The sequence below is a fragment of the Lytechinus variegatus genome, chromosome 5 (genome assembly GCF_018143015.1).
Source record: "Lytechinus variegatus isolate NC3 chromosome 5, Lvar_3.0, whole genome shotgun sequence".
In the NCBI taxonomy this organism is placed as follows: domain Eukaryota; kingdom Metazoa; phylum Echinodermata; class Echinoidea; order Temnopleuroida; family Toxopneustidae; genus Lytechinus; species Lytechinus variegatus.
The window spans coordinates 12,293,959-12,321,890 of record NC_054744.1 but is presented as its reverse complement, the minus strand read 5'-3'; the positions used below and the strand labels follow the sequence as shown (position 1 = coordinate 12,321,890).

Here is a 27,932-nt window from a genome sequence, read left to right as displayed (position 1 = left end):
TGCAAATTCAGCACGTACGCGCACCGCCTAAATATGCGCAACCTCTATCCAACTAACTTAATTCGCGCAACAGTAATATTCGCGTATACGCACGCGGTATATATGCGCAAAATTGCGCGCTTTACCAATATGCTGATATCGATCATGAACATAGATGTTCCTTGCCCTTTTTCACATCAGAGCTCGGCTGCATGTACGGTACGGTACTGATTGTTTGTTTTAACTTTTAGTCCACCTACATTAAGACTTTGAAAACGAAATTTATGTGTTTAAACTAATGCTAAAATTGCTAGTACGACTCAACTGAATACTGCTGGCCATTATCTCAACAGTCCTGATCTGAAAGATGTCGAATCACGATCATCATCATCTCGACCCTGGCGGACATGGCCCCGGCCCGAGCGAGAGGCGACAGTCCATCTTCCCGGGAGGTGCAGGCAGGCTTCGTATACAACGCAAGAGTGTGGTTGGGGCACTGCAGGCGGAAACTCTAAAGGAAAAACAGGTGGGCTTGTCAATGTCATTTCCCATGTCATCAGATTTGTCCAGACCATTTTGCTCAATTGTCTGCCCGGACGGGTCGTTTGTCAATTTTTTTTACGTTGTGCCTGTGGTTGTGTGTGTCCGGACGATCAATTTTTTTTTAGAAAGACGTCATTTGGAAAAATTATACAAGCAAATTTTCATCATTTTTAGTACAAAATGTTAGGAAATATTAATTATATCTAAAGAAAAAAGTAGGTTCTTAGAAGATTAAATCTAACTAGGCCTAGTAGGATCTATTTCTAGATCTAGGGCCTAGGCCTATTGCAGTCTTTGAATTAGGGTGACTACACACAGTCAATCACTCTAAGTGTCGTTACAGCTGATTAAATCACCAGTTCATCCATTGTGACGTCGGCGCACAGAGTGTAAAATATGCGCAGATCATGATGTGCACAAACACAACTGTGTATTGTGTAGGGCCTAACGTCCTTAAAATCTTATTAACTCAAAATCAAATTGTTAGGTGCGCAGACTTGGCGACCACCATCATATGTTTAGTGTAAAAAACAAGAAAGAAAGAAAAAACAAGAAAGCTATAGCCTAGCCTACCCTTCTTCCCTTATCTCCTTTCCTCCTTTCGCTTTTTCTCCTTTTCCCCTTCTTTTTTGTTTCTTTTTGGGGGGCGACTGCCCCCAACGCCCCCCCCCCCAGGCCATGTGCTTGATCTAGTCTAAACTATCTAGATCTAATGTAGAGGTCTAACTAAGAAGTCTACTATACAGTGCATCCCACAAAAAACTACACATTTTTTAAATGGCTGCCAAATAAAAATAATAGCATTTTTTTTCTGGGGGGTGGGGGGAAGACTTATACTATAGAATCTAGATATGAAAAGCCAATAAAGTCAGAAAGTTAGAAAACTATTCATGCCTATTCAAAAAAAACTGCCATGTGACCGGGGGCTGATGGTCATTTTTTTTTATTGAATGATTACTAAGAAATTTAATGATTTTGATGATTAATGAAATAATTTATTGAAAAAAAATGAATGTTTGATTGATTACATTGCACATTGAATGAGTTGATTGACTGATAAATTAGGAAAAAATTGATGCCCTAATTCAGAACTAATCATTAAATCAACATTCTGCTCTCGGACTTCACGCGTACATGACAATAGCCATCAGTCTCTCAACAGGAGGGGAGGGCGGGAAAGAGGGAGGGGCTGAATGTTCTGTTGACCCTTATTCCATCAACCTCCTTCTCCCATTGAAGTCCAATACCATCCCCTATTCTCCCGACTTCCATGAACACATTGCTGAAATCCACATGATAAAGTTGAAATGCTGCCCAAAAAGAGATCCAAATAATAAAGTTGAAATCTGCCCAAAAAGTGTAATTTGTGTTCATTCATGCATTAAAGTTCAATTTAATAATTCATCAAATTTGCTTATGCAACCAAAACTGGTCACGGTTGATCATTAATTTATCACAACGCCCTTGACTTTGCAAGTTCGAAAGGATTTGCCTCTCCAAAGGTGACATAAATTGGAAGGCTAATTCCAGCCCACCCTAATTTTCATACCCTTTGTTTCAGTGGGCAGTGCTCGCTCAAGCATGAATATTTTTCCAACTTTTTGGCGTCATTCGAAAGGTGACTTTATTGGCTTTTCATATATGTAAGTAGTTTTCCCTAGAGTGCTACATTTTTTATTTGGCGGCCATTTAAAAAGTGTAGTTTTTTGGGGGACGCACTGTATAGGCTTAGATCTAACGTTAGATATTAGACCTTATCTAACAACATTAGACCTGTTAATGTAGAGGAGTAGATTCTAGATCTAGGCCTATAATATATACAGTCCTGTTAGATCTAGGCCTAATGTTTCTAGTCTAGAAAGTGGAATCTGGACTCTGTAGTCATAGAGGTTAGAGGGTCTACATGTAGATCTAGAATCTAGAGCCTACTCTTGAAAAGAATATAGGTCTAGATCTAGAATGTTAATGACCATGTTACTGTTAAGCAGGGCTCGACATTAGCAGTGGCCCGGTGGCCAGGGGCAACCAAAAATGAGAGTCGGGCCACCAAAATTTTGTAAAAGCCAACACTTGGTGGCCCGGTTGGGCTACCAAAGTTTTGATAAATTGTAATGTTTTCTATAGTTTTAGGGCCACCAAAAATATGAAATTGATGATTTTGGTAGATTGTTTGGGCCACCAAGAAAAAAAGTTAGTGTGGAGCCTTGCTGTTAAGAATCTATATCTAACTTAGATTCTTATGCCAATGGACTTTGTTAGATTATTGGTATCAAGGAGAAGAACTGAATAATCAGACAGTATAAATTGGTGACATCATGACCTTGATTGAACTTTTGAAAAAAGAGACAATTCTAAAATCATTTTTTTCAAGTTGAGAATTCTCTGAAACAAGTAGAGTCTAACCCCTAACGTAAGACCCTAGGCTAGTAGAGATTAGGTGTCTAGAGTAAAGCCCGGGCCTTAGTATAAGCTCCACTGGTGGATACAGTATCTACCGGCAGATATCGTTATTAACAGCAGATACTGAGTCCTGGGTCCAGTGTGCGCATGGAGAGAAACATATCTTTCACAATCAAAATACTACACATAATTTTGGTGATAACCCTTTTTTTTTTGCGCTTGCTTTTCATCAATTTTTTTTTTGGTTAAATTGACCTTACATTTTAGGTGATAACCTTTTTTTTTGGGGGGGGGAGATTTTCCAGCCCCTGGTCCCCCCTACTTTTGGGGTGAGACTTCCGCCCATGATTGTGCTGCTGCTTGAAGGGACTTTGCTGATTATATTCTATCAATAATAGACTCACACAAAGTTCAGTATGGTACCATCAATGCAGAGTCAATATACTAACTAATTAAACACAAGGCAAACGTTTAATTATTCACCAACTAGACTGAATCTAGTCTATATCTGGATCTATGTGGTCGATAGAGTCCATTTTTCATAATGGTGTTGGGGATCCAGCGTGCGGCCGCCCCTACCTCAGTGGACGGCCGCCTATCTAGAGAGCAAAAAGCACATTTCTGACTAAGAATCAATGTCACTCCATACTATTAAAAGTAGACATAATAATATTCTGTAGAAAACCAATAAAATCTGTCAATGGTGATGACTTCATTAAATGCCATGTCAAAAAATTTAGGAGATTTCAATCTCCTTCAAAGACCTGCATTTTGTACATCTAGGGAGGCTGCTCACTGGACCCAGCTACAAAAAAAGGCTCCAGTGAGCTGCCACCTCAATGCAATTTTTTTTCTAGTGGTGTAAATAATATTTTCTGCAGCAAAATAAAGACCAGTCACCATTGGCATCATTTCTCTTAAAAACTCATATTAGTTCAAATTGAACGAATAAGGTTAATATGTATTGGCTTAAGTATATCAAAGTTTCTTTACTTCATGAAATGTGTTCCTAATTCAAAATGAAGTAATTAAAAAAAATGATTTTTTTCATTACAAATTTTTCCTTTGTGTTGTAAGAGCAGATGCTGTTTTAGCACTTTCAGATCTTAGTCAAACAGGTGATGGTACACCACAGAGTTCAAGTAGTTGGCTCTGTACCAATGCTTGATGAAGACTGCAAAAAATAAGTCTTGGGAAATTTGGGTCAGTGGGACTGGTTTCCAGTACAGCTGCAGTGATGTGCTTTTTCCATTGCTTGTACAGACTATTGTATTTTGGATTTGAGAAGTACAATGGAATACAGTGTGCCTTTAATTGGGGGGCCATTTTGCCAGCCTTGCTTGCTGCTGGGACCATTCTGAAATACCAGGGGCCTGTTGCATAAAACTTTGTACCTGAGAAAACTGGTAAACACTGAAAACTAAGGTTAGTCTGATTTCTGCCATTGACTTTAACACAGGGCAAAAACTCCGGTAAAAACAACCTGAGTTTTCTCAGGTAAAAAGTTTTATGCAACGGGCCCCAGAAGTACCATTATTATTTTTTGGGGGGAGGGGCATCTATTGCTCAGATACATCATAGTCATGCATCACACTACTGCAGAAGAATTAAGGATGAAAATTACCGGTATTTAAAAATGATCGATGCCCTTCTACATGTGAAGGTGCTCCATATTTTTTGGTCACGTGTGTGTGCATGGATACGCGATTAAACTCCTCTGCTCTTTGAAAAGTAACCCCACCCTCTCCCCCGAGTTTTCTTAAAGCACAAGATAATACTAAGGTTGGTAAGTGCTATCCTCACATGTTAAATAAGCTAAGGAAAGAGAGTGAGATTGGTGGTAGTTTAATTTTTTTTAACCACCATTAGCAGCAATGCCCACTCATATTCTCTGATCTTACTTAAAGGGGAATCCAGCCTTGGCCATAAAAGTTGTGTTGGGAAGGAGAAAAATAAATTAAACAGAATGGTGAAAGTTTGAAAGAAATCGGACAAGTAATAAGGAAGTTATAGCTGCTTTAAAATTGAGATCACTAATACTATGTAGATTTCAAATTGGCAATTGAGTAAGTAAATTATGACAAGGGGCAAGGACAACTTTCCCATAGGCCATGTACTTTATTATCAGGGATTTGTGGTTTTCTCCTAAGTACCCATTCCCCTGGGGCAGTAATCTAAATATAACCCAGGGAGTATATTGTTTTATGTCCTCATGAAAGAAAAATATAATTTGAAATAAAACTTTGGGGAAAAATGACATTTTAGCCATAATGTGTATTGGAGTACATGGAAGAGTAGTCCTTGCCTTACATCACTATCACATCCCATATGCGGCCAATTTGAAGTCTCCATGGGTATAGTGATTACCAATATTTACAACTTTTAAAAATTCATAACTTTCTTGTTGTTTGTCCAATATTGTTCAAACTTTCACCTATCAACTTGTCTGATTTTTCTTTTCCTTATAAAAACAAGTTTTTATTGTCTCACCTGCGAAGCAGAGTGAGACTATAGGCGCCGCTTTTCCGACGGCGGCGGCGACGGCGGCGGCGGCGTCAACATCAAATCTTAACCTGAGGTTAAGTTTTTGAAATGACATCATAACTTAGAAAGTATATGGACCTAGTTCATGAAACTTGGCCATAAGGTTAATCAAGTATTACTGAACATCCTATTAAAGTTTCATGTCACATGACCAAGGTCAAAGGTCATTTAGGGTCAATGAACTTAGACCATGTTGGAGGAATCAACATCGAAATCTTAACCTGAGGTTAAGTTTTTGAAATGTCATCATAACTTGGAAAATATATGGACCTAGTTCATGAAACTTGGACATAAGGTTAATCAAGTATCACTGAATATCCTGCATGAGTTTCACGTCACATGACCAAGGTCAAAGGTCATTTAGGGTCAATGAACTTTGGCCGAATTGGGGATACCTGTTGAATTCCCATCATAACTTTGAAAGTTTATGGATATGATTCATGAAACTTGGACATAATAGTAATCAAGCATCACTGAATATTTTGTGCAAGTTTCAGGTCTCATGATTAAGGTCAAAGGTCATTTAGGGTCAATGAACTTTGGCCGAATTGGGGGTATCTGTTGAATTACCATCATAACTTTGAAAGTTTATTAGTCTAGTTCATTAAACTTGGACATATGAGTAATCAAATATCACTGAACATCCTGTGCGCGTTTCAGGTCACATGACCAAGGTCAAAGGTCAATGAACCTTGGCCGAATTGGGTTTATCTGTTGAATTACCATCAAAACTTTGAAAGTTTATGGATTTGATTCATGAAACTTGTACATAAGAGTAATCAAGTATCACTGAACATCCTGTGTGAGTTTCAGGTCACATGATCACGGTCAAAGGTCATGTATGGTCAATGAACTTTGGCCATGTTGGGGTTTTTTGTTGAATAACCATCATATCTCTGTAAGTTTATTGGTCTCGTTCATAAAAAGTGGACATAAGAGTAACCATGTATCACTGAACATCTTGTGCGAGTTAGAGTAGTATTCAAAGTCAGCACTGCTGCTATATTGAACCGCGTGATGCAGGTGAGACGGCCAGAGGCATTCCACTTGTTTGGGTTGGATTCCCCTTTAATGAAATAAATGCCCACTCATATTCTCTGATCTTACTTAAAGGGGAATCCAGCCTTGGCCATAAAAGTTGTGTTGGGAAGGAGAAAAATAAATTAAACAGAATGGTGAAAGTTTGAAAGAAATCGGACAAGTAATAAGGAAGTTATAGCTGCTTTAAAATTGAGATCACTAATACTATGTAGATTTCAAATTGGCAATTGAGTAAGTAAATTATGACAAGGGGCAAGGACAACTTTCCCATAGGCCATGTACTTTATTATCAGGGATTTGTGGTTTTCTCCTAAGTACCCATTCCCCTGGGGCAGTAATCTAAATATAACCCAGGGAGTATATTGTTTTATGTCCTCATGAAAGAAAAATATAATTTGAAATAAAACTTTTGGGAAAAATGACATTTTAGCCATAATGTGTATTGGAGTACATGGAAGAGTAGTCCTTGCCTTACATCACTATCACATCCCATATGCGGCCAATTGAAGTCTCCATGGGTATAGTGATTACCAATATTTACAACTTTTAAAAATTCATAACTTTCTTGATGTTTGTCCAATATTGTTCAAACTTTTACCAATCAACTTGTCTGATTTTTCTTTTCCTTATAAAAACAAGTTTTTATTTGGGTTGGATTCCCCTTTAATGAAATAATAATAAGACTCTGATTTCCCTGTAGGCACGAGCAAGAGAGGCAAGAGAAATGCGCAGAATCCGGATATCTCCCACTCACAAGTACTTGCTTGGCATGGTAGGGAGTTATCTTGATATGGACCTAGCTTCTGTTGAGGAATTCATCTTGGATTCTGTCAAGGTAATTCAAGCAAACGTGTGTTTATGTAGTAGAGTTATAGTTATGTGACCACTCAGCTGAAATTGGCATAAAAATATTTTGGTATTTTATATACTTTTAAACTGCAGATCAAAAGCTTTTAAATAGTAATCAAACTTTAACTCCATAAATTGTTTGATTCAATGAAGACAAATTCTTGTAGACCTTGAAAGTATTGGAAGTTACAAAAAGAGACTTGAAATCAAGTATGAGATGTGCATGCTCATGTATCTTGTTCTTATTCAACTTTTGACTTCAAATTACAGTGTGTAGAAGAAGAATTACTCCTTCCATATTTTTTTTTTTAATTTCAAGACCTAAGTACTATTTCAGCTTATTTGCCTAGCTACTTGGTCTTTGGAGGTAGGTGGTCACTGTTTTGTATCATGTTCATTGAAAAAATGTTAATTGTTTTGTAAGTTATATACTGTAAATACATTAATGAAATTGATATACATATAGATGTAAGCACAATGAATATATGATGTACCGGTAAATTATATGAAGCGAGGGATGAGGTTTTTTTGTCAGATATAATGACCAAGACTTCTTTAGATTTAAGAGTTGGATTCCATTTCTAAGCATCTAGACTATAGTTCCTTTTTCAAATATTTTAGGCAGAGTTTATTTCAGAGTTGTGTTGTTCATTATAAGGTACTTGAGGAGTTCTGTTGGTAAGTTAATTCATATTCATGTTCAGCAATTTCAATCCAGATTCTCAAATATTCTGTCTTTTATCAGCAATTAGACTTGATGGACCATTTTCTTGAGGCAGGTGGTTCCAAGGCTCTAATGTTCTTTCTTCAAGATTCTGATCCTCCAGGACATGGTAAGTTTTATATGGCATTAAATGTCAGTTAAGAAAAAGTTATTCAGTAGTATCTCACATGCATATTTTTATGTGGATTGTAATGTCATGAATCACTTGAAATACTGCAATTCACATATTGCTATAGATGGATAGCACACAGCTCCTAAAATTCCAATGTGTCAATTTGTTTTCAAAGCCTGGCTTTGAAGCATAACTTGTTAAAACTACCAGGTTCTTGTATTCAGATAAATTTTTGCATACAAAATAGATTTTTGTTAGTGTTGGCTAATTCATATCTTAGATATTAGGAACTCTTGTGTTTGTATACTGGTCATGGGTTTGATTTATCTTGCTTGTATTCTTTGTAAAATTCATATACATGTACATTTCATTGAAAACGGGCATGGTGGCTCTGTGGTAGAGTGCCTGCCCCATGAACGGAAGGTCGTGGGTTCGATCACGGGCTGAGTCATACCAAAGACATAAAAAATGGGACCTGCTGCCTTGTCAGGGGCTTGACTTTTGAGAATGGAGAAGGGTAATAATAACATATTATTATGTTATTCAAGTCCACTTGAGAATCAGCTAATACTTCCAGTGGCTACCCTGGGGTAAATAAGGGTTTTCATTATTATTAGTAGTAGTAGTAGTATTACACATAGAGACATATACAATAGACCTTTGGCTTTACAGATACATCAATGCCATCAAAGAGGTCAATTCTTTGCTACATGAATATCTTGTGCTCTTTAGTTACCTGTCTGAATCTTTTTATTGAAATCCAGAATCGGGGCGCATTGTATCAGTACCCAAAGGATCCAAGATGCAGCGCCTGTTTATCACCAACGGCAAAGAGGAAGGTCTCACAGGGAAATGCATCTACTTCCTGCGCACAACATCACAAGCACTCACGATCAAGAATGTCCATGACGTAATGAATAATAAAACTTAATATGCCAAAGTTACAAACAGGAAGCACACTTTTAGGTTTCATCTTAAAAAAGTAATGTTTAAACTAATGGAGGAAAATTATGCATCAATGACCAACAAAACCCAAGTCATTACAAGTTACAAATGTCAATCTCAAGCCTACATTTCCAGAATAGCTTCAGGCCCGAAATGCACTCTCATACTATATACCGGTACTTTTTTTAACTGACTCAAATATTTCCTTGCCGACTTATATATGGTTTACGGGACTTTAGTCTTGGCTTTTCTGCTTTGGACTTTTTAGGGTATGATTTATAAAAGAACTCTACCTAAGTTATTAATGTGAACCATGTTACATATTCATGTAGTTTTTGTGCCATACATGTATTTAGGGGAAGATGATTCTAGTAGCTGTCAATAGTCCACACAACTACAACTGTAGGAGGTTTAAAATGCTATCAAACCTGGAGTAGAATTTAACATTCCCCCCTCACATTTTAGATTCAGGAGTTTGAAGCCTAGCATGTACATATCCTCTTTGTATTTTTTGTTTAAATTGTTTTTTGTACTCGAGTACTTACACTATGCGTCTTGAAAATAAAAAAAAAACTTTGCCCTAATTCAAGTAATCTCATTCACAACTTTTATCTTGAAATAAGTATCAAGCAAGTATCAACATTACCAGAAATACTATTGCATAGCAGCATACCTTTAGTGTTATTTTGTTTTAATGTATGACATGCAGGAAGTAAACTTCGGAGCTTTGGACACAAATCATTCAGGGAAGCTGACTATCCTCCCTGCTGCCAAACAAGCCCTGAACACTGTATTCAAACCAGCATTGAATGCATTAACAAGCTGGGGAGCTCTGAGTGAGACACCTCATGGAAAGAAAACAAAGAAGAACTTCTGTGACTCCTATGAAAACTTCATACACTTTCTGGATGGTATGCTCAATATATCTTCTTGATATTATCTAATGGCTTTACTCTGCTTTTCACCATAACTTGCTCAGACGAGCAATCCATAAACTTTATAGTTTTCTAAGCTTGTAACAAATTTGTTCACTGGGGTATCATGAATATTGTTTGATTTAAAATAATGTTGTGAAGTAGTAGTGTTACCAGTTTCATGAAAGGACTTTTATTCCGACTAGTACTGACTTATAGGACAATTGCTATGGTAATAGTGCCTCTCAGCCAATCATAATCATGGAAAGTTTTCAGACAACAACTTAATGTTGATTGGCTAAGTAAGAAACAGTGTTACTACGGTAACTGTGGATAAAATGGGACATGTCGGATAAAACGTCTGACAAGTCCTTTTCTTGAAACGCTCCCTTGAAACCACTCCTCCTTACAAAAGTGAGTATCATAAACATAGTCTTCACTTTGTGTGAGAAATTGAAGATTTTTTGGAGCATAATAAGTGGGGTTTTTTTGTCTCACCTGCATTGCATTGTGAGACTACAGGCGCCGCTTTTCCGACGGCGGTGGCGTCAACATCAAATCTTAACCTAAGGTTAAGTTTTTGAAATGACAGCATAACTTAAAAAGTATATGGACCTAGTTCATGCAACTTGCACATAAGGTCAATCAAGTATTACTAAACAACCTGCCCGAGTTTCACGTCACATGACCAAGGTCAAAGGTCAGTTAGGGTCAATGAATTTTGGCCGAATTGGAGGGTATCTGTTGAATTACCATCATAACTTTGAAAGTTTATGGATCTGATTGATGAAACTTGGACATAAGAGTAATCAAGTATCACTGAACATCTTTGCGCATTTTAGGTCACATGACCAATGTCAAAGGTCAATGAACTTTGGCCTAATGGGGGTATCTGTTGAATAACCATCATAACTTTGAACGTTTATGGATCTGACTCGTGAAACTTGGACATAAGAGTGATCAAGTATCACTGAACATCCTGTGCAATTTTCAGGTCACGTGATCATGGTCAAAGGTCATGTAAGGTCAATGACCTTTGGCATCGTTGGGGTGTTTATTGAATTACCGTCATATCTCTGTAAGTGTATTGGTTTAGTTCACAAAACGTGGAAATAAGAGTAACCAAGTATCACTGAACATCTTGTGCGAGTTATAGTTGTTTTCAAAGTTAGCACTGCTGCTATATTGAATCGCGTGATGCAGGTGAGACCCCCAGAGGCATTCCACTTGTTTCGCAAGATCGTGGATCTAGGGTGATTTCAAGTACAGTGTTGAAATCTGGTGTTGGTTTTGTGACAACACCAGCCACAACACCCTACCTGAAATCTGGCTGGTGTTGAATGTTGTCTCGCTATACCCAGCATTGTGGTTGGTGTTGACGATCTGTGTGTAATTTCCCCATTCACCAAGACCATACCCCAGTGATTGGAAAAATTGTGATTTGATGTTGATGTTGGCATCACAAACAGGCGGCAAACACGATGAAACATCCCAGTAAAATAAACTTTTACGGTTAAGATGAAGTATAATGTTCACTCTTTCGAATTCTTGGATTGATTAAAGCATTGGGTTGGTATTCTGTGCTATGAGAGCTTTTGATAATGCAATTGGTATCGTACTTCTGAACCCAGCTCGGTGTTGGAACTTGGTTTAACGGCCTTTTAACGCTCTCAACACTCACACTAAACTTGAAATCACCCATTGGTAGATGTCCATGTAATTATATCTATTGTAGGATACTCACAATCATTGACTACTCTGATGTTTGGATAAGGGTCTCTACATAAAATAATGGAGCTCATTGGAATTGTCTCTTTCAGGAGCCCAAATAAATGTATCTGGAGCAGTCAAACTGTGTCCTTGTGAAGAAGTTGAGATTGACAATATACAAACAGCTGCTGATTGCATGGGAGCTTCCACTAATCCAGAGATTGTTGAAGCCTTTGAAAATCTTGTTCATGCTTGGTGCAAGGAGATCGAACAGGTATTTCATTTAGCAGAATCTTATTTGTTTTATCCTTTTTTTGGGGGGGGGGAGGTGAGGGGAGTGATTTTTCTTTTCCAAGATGATTTCATGGAAACCTATATATTGCTATGCGATATCATGAATGTGCATTTGAACTAGTCTTTCAATATTATTTGATTGTTTTCTTGTGTTGCCTTAAGTCTGACTTTTTCACTGTCCTTTGCATTGTGAATGATAGGTGATAGCTGAGAGTGAACAGATGCGAAAAGAGGCTGATGATACTGGTCCGTTGGCTGAGTTAGAGCACTGGCGATTCCTGATGGCTCGTTTCCATTCTATCTTGGATCAAATCAAGAGCCATCATTGCAGGACTGTCATCAAGGTTCTTCATGCTGCCAAGAGCAAGACTCTTAAGGTCATTATCATTTCATTTATTTCGGTCATTCCATTTTGAAGTTGCGATCGGTATGAAAAGCATGATCGAATTGGTCAGATCATGATAAGAGGACGCGCACTACTTGTATTGATCAATATTGCGCGTTGCATATCATGTATATCGCGTCAGCATGTAAGTGCGACTTAAGTCATACTTAAATCTTTGTGAAACACCCCCAGCTATTTTCAACTTCATTTTGGGCTCTGTACCATATAGGTATACATTCAGAATGTATTGTTTGCCTTTGATATGGCATTTCCCAATATTGTACTTATTGTACATTCAAAACTCATAATTGATAATAAATTTTGTTCATATGATAAGTTTTCCATTGACATGCTATTTCAAAACTATTGCTCTGTTCTGTAAAATTATACCGTCAAATTTGCAATGATTTTAACTTTTTTTTATGTGACAATTTGCTATTGTTTTAGTTTGTACAATTGTACAATTCATGAATGTATTTTGTTTCACTTCACTCACTTCTTGTGTATAGGCCCACATTGAGGTTTAATCTTCATTAGATATGAACATATTATAACATTCATTGTTCACTGTAGCATAAATGCATAAATAGTCATATTTGTTCATTCATTTGCTTTTGATAACTGCAAGTCCATAATTTTAAGAATTTTCTTATGTTTTAGTCTAATATTTCTGTGTGGGGGATATTAACCCTAAATCTCCTGGGGTATTTTGATTCTTGCCATTCCCGGGGGACGGGGGGGCATTATGCCCCCCCCCCTTCAGATCTCAGCTGTGGATTGCGCGATCACAACGAAAACTTGCATGATGGTAGAGAATGACGTAATCTACGCAGTTGTGTTAGTAAATTTCACTGAATTTATATATTTTTATTTCATATGAATTAATTATGCTAATTTATTCATGAAATCATACTTTTTGCTCTGATTCACTAAATAAAGCTCCTAGAATGCTATTTTTTGGTGAAAATATTCTTTATAGCATTCCTAACAATTGTGAATTAAAAAGATTCTGCTACCAAGACCAATTTCTTATATATTTTATTGGGTTTTTTTTATTTCTTTTGTATTTCTTTGTTTTTTGCTTTTTGTTTTTTATTGTTTTTCCAATGGAAATCTTTCCAGACTTAATTCTGATCATAAACATGGCAAAATTAATTAAGTTTAATCAGTAAAAGTAGAAATAATGATACATTTATGAATTTTGGCTAAATACACAATTTGCATTGGATTTGTACATGATGAAATCACGTTTATGAGCAATTTTGGATCTGACATGCACTTACATAATGTTGCGTTATGTCGTAATCACGTACCCGGGCATCACAAATTTGGTCTCAAAATTTGCGCGAGACTTGAAAGTAAAAAGTCAGTGAGCGGTGAGGTCAAAAAATTTTGAGCAGATATATCCCCGCGGGAGAATTAGGGTTAACAGAGTGAATCTTTCTGTTAGGGGCAGGTTACCTGTATGCATGGTCTTTTTAGAAAAGAAAATATATCTAAGAACAATATGATGCCATATTATTTACTTTCTGATTGATAATTATAGCAATGGAGAGAACTTGACTGTCGCATTACTGATGCAGCAAATGAAGCCAAGGACAATGTGAAATATCTCTATACTCTGGAGAAGTTTTGTGAACCCCTGTATCACTCTGATCCAGTAAGCATTATTCTGTCTTGTTCCAGTGAAATGTCAGAATCCAGCAACAGTAGTGAACACAGTACAGAGTATTCAAGAGGAAAAACTTGATCAGTGCTGTTTGAAAGAATGTCATGTTATATAATCAGTTTTCCCAAAATACTTTTCAATGAAAATGCTAACTGATGTACTGTATTGATTCATATAATCTATATCTTCTCACAAAACAATCCAGAACTTGGTTCTTTTAATGTAACTATTAAGAATTATTATAAATCAGACATGAATGATGTCTACCACTGTAGTCTCATTATGTATTGGCCTCTAAGGCTTGTACCATGATAGTTACCCTAAAATGCAAAGTTACACTGAATGATAACTTATAATTGCTGTGGAATCATGGTCATTGCAACACTTTTATTTTGTAGAATGGGGGATGGTATTCCATCTATTTATGTTTTGTTGTTATTGTTGTTCATGGCTGCTGCTTGATTTATTTTCTTCAATATGCATAACTACAGATTGGAATGGTAGAATGCATACCTAGTCTCATCAATGCTATTAGAATGATTCACAGCATCTCAAGATATTACAACACATCTGCTCGCATGACCTCCCTCTTCATCAAGGTAAATAAGGGGCCCTTTTTTCAGTCTTCAAACCGTTTCTTTGGTTTGTTTAAATCAGTTGTTGTCCTCACTGCTATTGGCTTTGTAACATTTTGCTTGTCCATTTGGTTCATTTGAATAGCTCAACTCATTATGTATATTTTAGTACAATGTAATTGCATTTATTTATTGTTTTTTATCAAACTTTATGAATGTTTGCTGTCTATTTGAAGATTTTATCATATTTGTTTTTGGTTCAAATAGACTTTTCTGTTGATTTGCAATAAGATTTTGCCCATTCCTTATGTTTGCAGGTAAAGAAAGAAACAGGAGAGGTATTGTGTCTTATGTTCAATGTAATTATGTAATTTATGTTATGTTGATATTTTGTTTTTGCTGTTCTCTGTAAGAAAGCGCCTTGCTCGACAAGCATAAGCTTGTGAGGTTCTACCCATTTTTTTAAACCTTTGTAGATTTTAGATAGTAACATCTGAAAATAAATAAATGAATTGAGTGGGTTTTACTTCAGTTTTTCCAGGTACCTTGGCACACATGGGCTCAATGAAAGAAGCAGGAGAGGTATTGTGTCTTTGTTCAATGTAATTATGTAATTTATGTTATGTTGATATTTTGTTCTTGCTGTTCTCTGTAAGGGAGCGCCTTTTTGACAAGCATAAGCTTGTGAGGTTCTACCCATTTTTTTAAACCTTTGTAGATTTTAGATAGTAACATCTGAAAATAAATAAATGAATTGAGTGGGTTTTACTTCACTTTTTCCAGGTAACTAACCAAATGGTGACTGCGTGCAAGAACTACATCACTGATGATGGTATGTCACGCATATGGGATCAGTCCTACAAGACACTGATAGACAAACTACAAGTCTCTGTCAAGCTCTACAAGGAGTACCAGACCTGCTTCCATAAGGCTAAGAAGAAGATTGAAGAGATTCCAGAGGAGAGACCATTTGACTTCTCGGAGATGTACATCTTTGGGAAGTTTGATGCGTTCTGCAAGCGCATTGACAAGGTACAGCACTGTACATAGCCTGAAACCCATGCTTTTTTTTTCTTCTATTTTTATTTCTGTGTTTTACCATGGATACAAAGATGTTAACAATATAGGTAAAACTTTTATATCATTTTGAAGTTGGCCAATGCTATGTTTTCTTGGGAAAACTGAAGAAATCAAAATTTTTTTCTAATATGCTGTCCTAATTTGATAAGGCTTGTCAGATGCTTTATATTCAGACATCGATGCTATATGTTGGGCTGCCATTTTATGGGGCCTCCATTTTTTTTCCTCTTAATTCTTAAATAAGTTGTATGTAAAGCATTTGATATGTGGACTGTTCAATTTTCTTTGAAAAATTGTTTTCTCTTATAGATTATTCAGATGCTGACTACCATAGAGACATATTCTGTTCTGACCACTTCCCGTATCGAAGGCATTGAGCCCATGTGTGCCAAGTTTCAGACCATCTTCGCCAATGTGAAGAAGAAGCCATATGATATTCTTGATCATCGTAAGATAGACTTCGATACAGATTTCGAGGATTTCAAGAGTGCTATCTATGATCTTGAGGTAGGTTACCATGTTATGTTGATCATCTTTTAGGTTTACTTTTGATTTAGTACATTTATTTTTATTTGTTAGTGTATTTTTTGGTTGGCTATTTCTTTTTTTATTGATATACTTCTATGCTAGCTTGTTGATGAGAGAAGCACATTCCACATGGAAAGACCAGATTAATATTATTTCAAGCTAAGAGAGTTTGGGGCCATTCCATGAAAGTTTCCGCATTGAGAAGATTTAATACTCGGTTACCATAGTAACAGAGACTATACTGACATCATTTTCAGACAACGGATGTTGATGCAATGACCACGCCCCTTCCGCCCCTCCTTTCCTTGAATGCTTTTTGAAGCAGTATTCCCTGTGATCTAGAAAAAATTCTGGATTTCCCTCTCTTGGATTTTTGGTTTTGCATGAATATGATGACATTTGTATTTCATTTAAAAAGGATAATCAAGATTTGTACTTTAATATTACAGTATAAATACATTTGTGTTTTGCAGTACATGTTACAAGGCTTCCTAGACACATCCTTTGAGAAGATTCCAACTGCTGCCCAAGCTCTTACACTTCTTGGAAGGTAACATTTCTGTCTCGCCTGCAAAGCAGAGCAAGACTATAGGCGCCGCTTTTCCAAGGGCGACAGCGTCCTCAATGTCAAATCTTAACAAAAGGTTCAGTTTTTGAAATGTCATAACTTAGAAAGTATATAGACCTAGTTCATGAAACTTGGACATAAGCGTAATCAAGTATTACTAAAGATCCTGCTGGAGTTTTAGGTCACATAAACTAAGGTGAAAGGTCATTTAGGGTCAATGATCTTAGACCATGTTGAGGGGATCAACATCAAAATCTTAATCGAAGGTTAAGTTTTTGAAATGTCATCATAACTTAGAAAGTATATAGACCTAGTTGATAAAATTTGGACATAAGGGTAATCAAGCATCAGTGAACATCCTGCTTGAGTTTCAGGTTGATGACCTAGGTCAATGAACTTTGGCCATGTTGGGGTTATTTGTTGAATTGCCATCATAACTTTGAAAGTTCATGGATTTAGTTCATAAAATGTGGACTTAAGGGTAATCAAGTATCACTGATCGTCTTGCACAAGTCTTTGGTCACACGATCAAGGTCAAATGTCATTTAGGGTCATGAACATAGTATTTTATCATCATATGAATGGTGTTTTTTTTTAAATGATTATTCTATATTCATTTTCAAAGTCAGCACTACTGCTATATTGAATCACGCAATGCAGGCGAGACTGCCAGAGTCGCTCCACTTGTTTTGCGTTGTCTTTGCTGTAGATATTACATTATACTTGTTGTATTGGTGAAAATGCAGTACCAGTTAATAATTTGAAATATATGTAATAAATGTGATTGCTCATGACCATCCATAGCTCATATTCATTTGAGATAAGGAAATAATACCAATTATCACCCGTATCAGACATCTGAGCTGGTCATTTACAAAACCGCATTGCCCTACATTCTCTGAATATCAGGAAGGGATAGGTATATTGTTTGTATTTTCTTCGGTCTCAATGCGCATATTTACTTTGCATGCAAAAACGATGCAAAATATACCTTTGTATTTTCCCTGGTCTCACATCCAGGCATTTGAGGATGCGTATAAAGAGATACGCTTCATAATGATCCGCGCACCAACAATATACGTCATAATAAAGACAACCCTGGATCAGGGCGCTTGCAAGTACGTCATAATGGTAAAGTGCAGAGCCTAGACCCTGATGTTAACCTGACAAAATAGAACTCTATTTTTAAAAGAAATATCCCCATTATCATAATTTTTGCTCTCGATATCTGATTTGGATGATAATAAAAATATTGACTAGCTCTTCTTTCGGTGAACATCAAATATATTGCCCTTAAATGACCTATATTGCCCTTGTCTAAAGACTCGGGCCAATATGATTCTTTTGCTGGCAATATAATTGATGTTCCCCTCAAGGCCAGTCAATATTATATAAAGATCTGCTTATAAGGGGATATTTCATGAAATGTTTTATTGATTTTCACCAACAAATGTTATTAGCTACTTCAAATTCTTGCATCTGATTGAATAAGGGCTAATAAGCCAAGAGAAAATCACTGACAAAACTTTTAGGATGCACTTACCTGTGGTTGAAACACACTCATACTTTTTATATTGTTTTAAAATTTCCTACCTTCATATCTTATCAGATTTCAACGTTTAAACTTCCCTTGCCTGAACATTGATGAGAAGTATGCTGTTGTCCTGCATCACTTTGGATCAGAAATTGAAGGAATTAAGAAGGTACTTAATATTTTATAGTTATCTTGAACTTTTTTTTTGGTATTACCGCATTGCCACTCTCATTTCTTTTATTCATGTTTCATATACATGGATACAACAATGTAGGAAAAATAACCTGATATCAGTTCACTTTTACAAAAACTATTCATTCTCATGTGGGTTTTATAGCTTAAAATGTAATTTCAGCTTTTCATTATCTTTGTGATATGTCAATTTATTGATAAGATTTTATTCAATTCACATTTTAGTTATTCCAGCTTTGTTATTGTCCAAGTTATATGTTAACTTACAATAAGATTTTTTTTCACTCGATTCTCATTCTTGTGTCTCATTTTAGTTGTACAACAAACACAAAGATGACCCACCCATCCCAAGAGACATGCCTCCTGTAGCTGGTAAGATTTCTTGGGCCAGACAGCTCTTCAGAAAAATCCAGGAACCTATGGACATTATCAAGGTAAATTGTTCATTATAATGCTTCTTGTCTTAGTCCTTTATCAGTGGTGTATCCCATTTTGATGGAATTATACTCTAACAGACTTTGATATATATATATTTCTTCTTTTTCTGTCTTTGATTAGGATGTTGCATCGGTAATGAAAGGAGTAGAAGCAAAGAAGATTGTTCGCAACTACAATCGTACAGCCACTGTCCTGATGGAATTTGAGATTCGTTACCACAGGGCTTGGATTGATCAAATTGAAGCAATTAAATCAGGTACTCCTGAAATCAGTACAGCCTAGCCAATTACCAAATCTGATTTGAACCTGAGCTCATCAAGAATAAGGAGTACCTAGATACTAATTACCAAGCCAACCAAATGGTTTTATGTTTATACTTGGTTTTGTTTTGTTGTTGTTGTTTTTACAGTCCTATATCAGCCAGATGCAATTATTAGTGTTTTGGGACTGTTTGTTTTACCTAGTTGTGAGTCAGTATTATATCACATAGTATGTCCCTTTGACACAGTTTGGGAAGACCATATCCACTGACTAAAAAAACAATGACTGGGTGTTTACAATTCAAATTCACTTTCTTTCACCTTTGTTTATTTTTGTTGATGTATTTGGAAAACCATACATACTTTGTTCGAATCTTTCCAAATTTTTTATCACTTGAAGCTATAACTGAGCCAAAAAAATGCATCATTGAAATAGTAATACTAGTAAGCTCTAGGGAAATATTCTCACATCTGTTGTTTTCTAGTTTTGTTGGAATAATCAAAGAGAAAATATGACATTCGCATTGAGTTGTAGGACAGAATTCCAGGAACTGCAGCAGCTGTGGATAATTTATCATCCCAACTTCTCTTTTCAACTTTTGATTGCACCTCTTTCAGGATTGAGAGCAACATTGCTGATCAGGCACCCAGAGACAGGTCAGTTGATGGTGAACTTTGATCCCCTTCTCTACCAGATCATCCGAGAATCGGTCTGTATGATCAAGCTTGGACTGGATGTGCCTGAGGCAGCTCTCGTCATTGTCATGGGCCAGGATCAACTGAAGGATAATGTCAATTCTCTGAAGGTAAATATCATTCTCATTGAACAAGTAATACATTTGCATGCATTGAACAGTATCTGTCAGTTAAAGATTAATTTTTTTATTATTTTAATCAGACAAAATACATTTTCAAAAGTGAACTAGATTGGGTGTGACATGTAACCTTCAAGGAGGGGAAGATCTGATTTCTTACTGAAGAAGAAGGCAGCAGCATTAGTAAAGTCCAACAACCAAAAAAAAAATGGAAAGAGGCTTTTATTGCTTATAAGATTTTAGCTTCAGTTATAAAAGGTTATTTATTTATCTGAAGAGTTCATTCCAGTTTTTCATTGTCAGAAATGTGTGCAACATTGGTGTCACCTAAATGAAAACCGACTTTATCTGTTTGATTAATTGATTTCTGCAGGGGTGTGAGAGAGAGTTCAGCCTTTTTTGCTGATTTCAGCAATTTTTTTTGTTTTTTGATTTTCAGCTTAATTTCATCATATATGAGCTTTCATCTGAATAAAAGTATTGTAATTCTTTTTTCAGCTTTTTTTAAATTTGTGCTCACAATCCTTTTACTGTCACCTATTTTAATTTAAAGGCTATTCTTGAGGAGAATGCTGCAGTAAGGGCCAAAATAAGCCCCATCTTCCAGCAACTCATGATGTCCCACACTAGGAAAGTGGACGTTGCAATCCAGCCGGGACTGACCATGTTGACTTGGACTTCTCTCAACCTTGATGCTTACTTCATGAGCATCAAGGAAGCACTGAGGAACCTATCCCTGCTCATCAAACAGGCAAGTGCTTAACTGTAAACCAATAGGGGGGCATTTCGACAAGCAACCCCCTCCCCTTTTATTTGCTTGTCAACTAAAAAAAATTGGACCTGTGAACTATTGCTCCAAAACACTGCAAATTTATTCAGAATTAAATTGTGGACACATTCTGTGAGAAACGTATGAGAGTAAAAAAAGAATAATTAAAAAAAACTTCATCAGATATTGACTAAAGAATATTTATGATAACAAAGCAACATCAACTTATTTTTAAAATATATGGTTGGAAATGCTCTCTACAAAGTTTGCAAAATAATATTGGGATTAATGCTAATAGCTTGAGAAAAATGATAAAATCTAAAAATGCAGTTTTCTAATTTGATGAAAAAAAACACTAGTATACATATTGACATTTAAAACAAGTCCCAACATCAGTGTGGAATTTGATGTTGATTAGAATTTGTTCAACTGAGATCTAAAGAGGTGTTTAGTGGACCCCTCCCTCTCCTTTGTCCGAAAAATGTTAAAAAATTTGAAATAATGATTGAAAGTAATTGCCCAAGGACTGAATTTTATGAATGAATGCTTGAAGGAGGGCCAGATGTTGAGAAATAGAAGTGTTCTTCAGTTGTCATTGATATTTGCAGCCTAAAATCACAATATTCTGAAAACTTATGTAAGTAATATGAATATAATGATAATGTACGTATATATGGAATAAATACTTTGCCTGTGATAATGGACAGTGACATAGCACTGGGTGGAAATATCCTGTTGTTATTTAAGTATTTTTTTATTTATTTCTTATTAGGTGAATGACATTCGAGAAGCTCGCATTGATTCAGGTTTGAACACCATTGCCAATACCTCCCTTGTGGAGTTGCCTACAGAACAACCATGGACAGCAGAGGAGTTTGTCTCTAAAACACAGGTAAGAGCAAACATTACATTCATCCTTGAATGTAAGTAGGGAAAAAGCAAAAAAAACTAAGATGAATACGTCCCTCTTGAAATGCTTCGATTAAAATGTGAAGAAGTCAGCAGTTCTTTCATTTTTGTCTCATGTGCATAGCAGAGCGAGACCGTAGGCGTCGCTTTTCCGACAGCGGCATCAACATCAAATCCTAACCTAAGGTTAAGTTTTTAAATGACATCATAACTTAAAAAGTATATTGACCTAGTTCATGAAACTTGGACGTAGTGTTAATCAAGTATGACTGGAGATACTTTTGAGTTTCAGGTCACATGACTAAGGTCAAAGGTCATTTAAGGTCAATGAACTTAGACCACGTTGGGGGAATTACATGCAGGCGAGACTGCTAGAAGCGCTTCACTTGTTCTGTTTTTCTTTCGTCCCTGGTAGGCACTTGGGTCTTAACAGATTTTTAAAAAAATATATATATATATATGTAATATGACCAAATATGTGCAAGTTCAGTCACGAAGTATCAAAGAAAAATAGCATCATTAAAAAACATTTATTAATTAATCAAATTATTATTGTCATAATGACAAAGAATGTATATATTGTTAAAGTGTAGTATTTTGGTAATTAATCCACACTAAAATCTCAATATCAAATATACAAGTCTGTTTATTGATGTAAGAATGAAAATCACAAACCTTAACCCTCACTGACTTCCTCGTCTAGACTCCAATCGTGTGAAGTATATAGCCTATATATGCAGTTCCTTAGTTCATTGACAGTGATATAACCTTTTCTTAATCCAGACTGCCTGTGAGCAGAAGGCACTGTTGTTGGATAAAGTCAGCATGCGGGTTGAGGAGGCTGTCACTGAGTTGGTGGAGATCTTCATTGAACAAGCACATAGAGTGTCAAATTCTATCAAACAAGGCATCAGTGACAAAGATGATACTGCAGAGGGGAGTGAAGGTACATGTACAGGAGGAAATATCCTATTTTGTAGAATTTTATATTTTAATGTCTTCTGTAAAGTTCTAAAATGCGTAAAGACTATTGAAATCTTTCAATTTCTGATCATGAATTTAGGGTATTGAAACGATTTATTAAACATAAAGTATTAGATAGTCTTGACATGACTAGATGGAGATATTGGATGAGCTGTTAAAAATAGAAGAAATTTTACATTTCAGAGTGCCAAAAAATGCATGCATTTTACAAATACTAAAATCATCCAATGTGATAATTATGGCTTAGATACTCCACAAACAATTTCAACCTGTGATTAATTAGGGATTACTGATTATGTTGTAGGAATCAAATTCAATTCCAATTACATGCAAATACCTTGCAAGCCTGGCTAGTATAAATCACATGCAATTATTCAGTGCATCCTTGGGATACACCTAGTTTGCACATAGGATCATTTTATAACCAATTAATAGTGGAAGGTGCAGTTTTTTTTTTGTACAACAACGTGATATGTTTTATATGACCATGACCATGGGCATACATGTAAAACATTGGATTCAGTACTTGACCTTTTTGAGAATTTGTAAGTTACATACTAGATTACATCACCATTTGTAACCCAGACACATCTGAAGCAACAGAGTCTGAGATGAGTCTTGCTACCTCAGAAAGCATTGAAGAAGAGCAGCTCTTACAAGAGGAATGCCAGGAGTTGGTGCTTCACTTCAATCATCGCATCCTTGAAGCATTACTCAAAGCTACAAGAAATGCCCTAGATTCCATCAAGAAAAGGGTATTCTTCTCAACGTAAGGATTTGTATCCCCCTATGTACTTTCAGTATCTTTGAATAATTCTTTCTATCAGTTTATTTATAAATATACATTTTTCTGTTATGATATTGGCATATAAAATCACTATTATTGTTTTGCTGAAGAGATCTGTCTAATCTTTGTAATGATCTGAGAAAGGGTTTTTTTGTCACAATCAGGAAAATTTACATAGTTTTTGGCGAGCATTTGACTGATGGTGCAAGTTTTATCAGATTTTTCATCATAGATGAAACAGTTAAGAAAGAGTTAGATTGTGATCATAATGTGGAGATAAGGCATATTTTCTGAAATCTCCATTACTTCACCTTTTTTTCCTTGCATATTAAAGATATGAAATCATTTATTGATAATAGAATAATATCCACATTTTACATTTCTTTACATAATTAGATTTCAAATGAATTGTATGCTAAATATTGAAATATTCCCATTGCAGTCATTTGAATTGATGTTTAGTAAAGAAAGGTCATTTAGAAAATGAGAACTTGAACAAGATTATTTTTTTCCACTGCTAGGCCCATGGGAAGAGGAGGATATGGAAAGAAGGCCAATATGAGGAAAAGGGAAGCATTCTTCAAAGTCAATGTAGCTCTAGCAATTCCAAATGTGGTATGTTATGAATAAATATATTATACAGATATTGACTGCCTAGAGGGGAAATATAACATTTGAGATCCTCGAGGGGAGTTATATTTTTGTCGAGGGATATTATATTTTTCCGAAGCGCGTAGCGCTGAGGAAAAATATAGTTCCCAAGACAAAAATATAACTACCCAAGGGAAATGAAATGTTATATTGTTCCCGAAGGATAAAGTCAATATCTGTTATATTACAATGACCTGTATAGATGCATATTACAAGATAGGTAGAAAATTGTACTGACTCACCAATATTGTAGTTCCAGTGCACTAGATGTTAAGAAATCCGAAAAAACGTGATAAAATATTTCCAAACACCAACAAGTTGAACATGCTAAAATTCCAACGCTTTAAAAGTAAACACAATGTTGAGTCTAGTCTCTATCTAGAATCTAGATGCCGCTGTAGTATCTAGGCCTAGTCAATGTTAGTTGTAAAAATTGACCGTACAATTGTAGAAATTGTACTGCCGCTTCTTGTCCAAGGCTAATTTGTTCGAGACAACATTTATTTGAGGTGAAGACTGAGACTGTGAACTTTGTGACGATGCATCTTCGGTGTTTGCTACTGGCACGAGAGCTGTAGGATTTTGTTCTGGTCCTGGACTAGTAGGCCTAGTAGCAGTACTAGGTCTAGGAGTAGGATGAATGCGAGAAGTGGACGGTGTTGTAGGCCTCGTCTGTGTCGATGGACCAGCTGTTCCATCACCCATAGATGACAGGCATCTGCTCATGCATCTTTTTTTAGCTTCATCAACATAAGAGTAGTGTTTGATACTACTTTCCGACTTGTGTCCGGATACGGACATGATGTGTCTCGCTTCAAATCCACCAGCATCCAGGACGTGGATTGACGTTGCACGTAAGCAATGATTTGTGTACACCTTTGATGTGTTGGCTTCAAGTGATATTTTTTTCATTTTATCACCCAAAGTATTCTTGCCTGCGGGGGAATTATAATACCACACTTGTTGATTTCTTTCTACACCTATCTTCGGACGCTGAAAAAAATCATCACATGCAGGATTTAGATGAGAAACATACAGTTCAAAAGTTTCAACAGGACAGTCCGGCTTATGAGTTTGATACATCCTTCCTTGTTGACTTCGTGAGTCGTCCAGTGATTCTCCACGGTGATTTTTTGTTAATTTATCAGTGGCGAGGTAGACATATTTCTCATTTGTAGAATCCTTTACGACGACGAAATCTTTCTTGGAAAAATTCCGCAAGTTTTCTCTCCCACGGTTGCACAGATGCATCATAATGTCCATGAAAACTTTGTTTTGAAGTCCTCTCGGTGTGTTCACATCAGTTGCTGAAGATGATTTAATTTTCAAAAAATCATCTTTTGTGATCGGTTCCTTGTGATCAACAGATCCTTTTCCTTCCTTCTTCAGCTTTACAAGAACAGCATGAAACATGTCATTTGCTTCTCTGAATTCCGGGTCATTCACGACGTTGAATCCAAGTTTGCTGAAATGTCGCTGCAGTCCATATCGTAGCATTATCATCGAACGTTTACTGTACAGTTCACCGTTAGATCTACGCACCTCCGCATAAAAAGATCGAAGAAAATTGCTCAGCTCAGCTGATGTGATTGTATCCTGAATTGTAAATCCTTTGTGTTCACAGTAAGCTTTGAGAACATTCTCCGCCAAAGTAATAACCCTTTTAGTTGAACGGGCATCTTTTTGATCAATGATTTCCTCCAATTGTTCCTCACCAAGCGATGCGAATCGACTCGCTGAAGCAGCCATTTTGACAAACAAAATTTTGTTTCTTTCAATTTCACGCTGCGCTGCGCGAATGCAGCGCGATTATATGCTCATGTGACGTCATACCTCGGAATATAACTGCGTTATACACGAGGTATGACGTAATCACAGCGTTATATTCCGAGGTATGACGTATTTTACGTCATATTGGAAAGATACCGATAATCATCCTTGTTACGATGGTCACGTGACGGTATGTTGACCAATCGCGCATAAGTATCTATATAGGTCATGTAATATATTAAAATATTCTTTAAGATTTGTGTGAGGGGAAAGGGGTTATCAATCAAAATTGGGTTTGATCATTAGGTGACAAAGCTAAAATCTGCAAAAAAAAATAATGTAAACATGCTTTCTGGGTATATAAATGTAAATGGCATGCAGTAAAAATGTAATCTACTATTTCAATAATAATATTTTTTTTCTGAACTGATTTGTATGATTTTTTTTTCATGATTGGAGGGACAATTAATCAATATTAAATGTCACTGAGGGTATAGGATATAAAGGTTAGGTTGCATATTAGAGTCAATAATGATTGACACCCCCCCCCTCAATTTTTTTTTTTTTGTTAATTGAACTTAAAACAAAGATATTAAATATTGTGCAGAAGAACACGACAAGGGGAAGGTTTATAAAGTGATACATTGTGCACACTACAAATTCTGCTAAAGAATATTTATCTGCCCCTTCTATTTGAAGGTTCAGCAACCAAGTCTGGAGGATGTCCAGAGTGCACTGAATAAAGCCACATCTTGTGTTCTTGAGGTCAGCCGTGGTGTAGCTCAGTGGGGTCAGAAGAGAACTAGACCTGCTGTTCAGGCATCCGTAACATTTGAGGAACCTGGCAAACACAGACATGGTGTTCACTCAGGTAACAGGAACGTAGAGTATTGATGTGAGCATCGATTTGACTTATTTTCACTCATGTTTTTATTGAATATATTACAATTTGTTCAAGATAATTCAACATACATTTTTTAAAGAAATTAAAGTGAAGGTCCATTAGATTGTTTGATCAATGTTCTTTGAAATATGATGTGAATTAAGATTTGAAGTTGACATTGCAACATTTGATTATACTTAAAAGGTCAAGTCCACCTCAGAAAAATGTTGATTTGAATCAATAGAGAAAAATCAGACAAGCACAATGCTGAAAATTTCATCAAAATCGGATGTAAAATAAGAAAGTTATGACATTTCAAAGTTTCGCTTATTTTTGTCTCACCTGCGAAGCAGAGTGAGACTATAGGCGCCGCTTTTCCAACGGCGCCGGCGGCGGCGTCAACATCAAATCTTAACCTGACAGTTTATGGATCTGATTCATGAAACATGGACATAATAGTGATCAAGCATCAATGAACATTTTGTGCAAGTTTCAGCTCTCATGATTAAGGTCAAAGGTCATTAGGGTCAATGAACTTTGACCGAATCGGGGGTATCTGTTAAATTACCATCATAACTTTGAAAGTTTATTGGTCTAGTTCGTTAAACTTGGACATTAGAGTAATCAAGTATCACTGAACATCCTGTGCGAGTTTCAAGTCACATGATCAAGGTCAAAGGTCATGTAAGGTCAATGAACTTTGGCCATGTTGGGTTTTTTTGTTGAATAACCATCATATCTCTGTAAGTTTATTGGTCTAGTTCATAAAAAGTGGACATAAAAGTAACCATGTATCACTGAACATCTTGTGCGAGTTAGAGTAGTTTTCAAAGTCAGCACTGATGCTCTATTGAACCACATGATGCAGGTGAGACGGCCAGAGGCATTCCACTTGTTTATTGTTTGAATTATAAAATATTTCAATTTTTACAAATTTGACGATTAGGACCTCCTTTCCTGAAGCACAAAATGTTAAAATAATTGAATTCCATGTGTTAAGGGAGAAATGAAACTTAATTTCACATGACAATGACGAGAAAATTAAAATATTTCATATTTCATATAATAAAATACGAAAGA

At 36.2% G+C, this 27,932-nt stretch overlaps 1 protein-coding gene across 1 annotated transcript in view; it reads left to right on the top strand.

Annotated features, from left to right (window-relative positions):
* Window positions 1–223: 223 nt before the first annotated feature.
* Window positions 224–27,932, top strand: part of LOC121415364 (dynein heavy chain 8, axonemal-like) — a 112,364-nt gene continuing 84,655 nt past the window's right edge. The window contains exons 1-22 of the mRNA XM_041608547.1: window positions 224–505; window positions 7,208–7,342; window positions 8,102–8,189; window positions 8,957–9,102; window positions 9,847–10,048; window positions 11,872–12,035; window positions 12,256–12,432; window positions 13,987–14,100; window positions 14,601–14,708; window positions 15,468–15,716; window positions 16,074–16,271; window positions 16,766–16,842; window positions 18,470–18,563; window positions 18,901–19,020; window positions 19,145–19,280; window positions 19,903–20,090; window positions 20,653–20,850; window positions 21,641–21,760; window positions 22,561–22,723; window positions 23,347–23,530; window positions 24,070–24,163; window positions 26,669–26,840. Coding sequence (XP_041464481.1) covers window positions 347–505; window positions 7,208–7,342; window positions 8,102–8,189; window positions 8,957–9,102; window positions 9,847–10,048; window positions 11,872–12,035; window positions 12,256–12,432; window positions 13,987–14,100; window positions 14,601–14,708; window positions 15,468–15,716; window positions 16,074–16,271; window positions 16,766–16,842; window positions 18,470–18,563; window positions 18,901–19,020; window positions 19,145–19,280; window positions 19,903–20,090; window positions 20,653–20,850; window positions 21,641–21,760; window positions 22,561–22,723; window positions 23,347–23,530; window positions 24,070–24,163; window positions 26,669–26,840 — 3,286 coding nt within the window. The 5' untranslated portion in view covers window positions 224–346. The remainder of the gene's footprint in view (window positions 506–7,207; window positions 7,343–8,101; window positions 8,190–8,956; window positions 9,103–9,846; window positions 10,049–11,871; window positions 12,036–12,255; window positions 12,433–13,986; window positions 14,101–14,600; window positions 14,709–15,467; window positions 15,717–16,073; window positions 16,272–16,765; window positions 16,843–18,469; window positions 18,564–18,900; window positions 19,021–19,144; window positions 19,281–19,902; window positions 20,091–20,652; window positions 20,851–21,640; window positions 21,761–22,560; window positions 22,724–23,346; window positions 23,531–24,069; window positions 24,164–26,668; window positions 26,841–27,932) is intronic.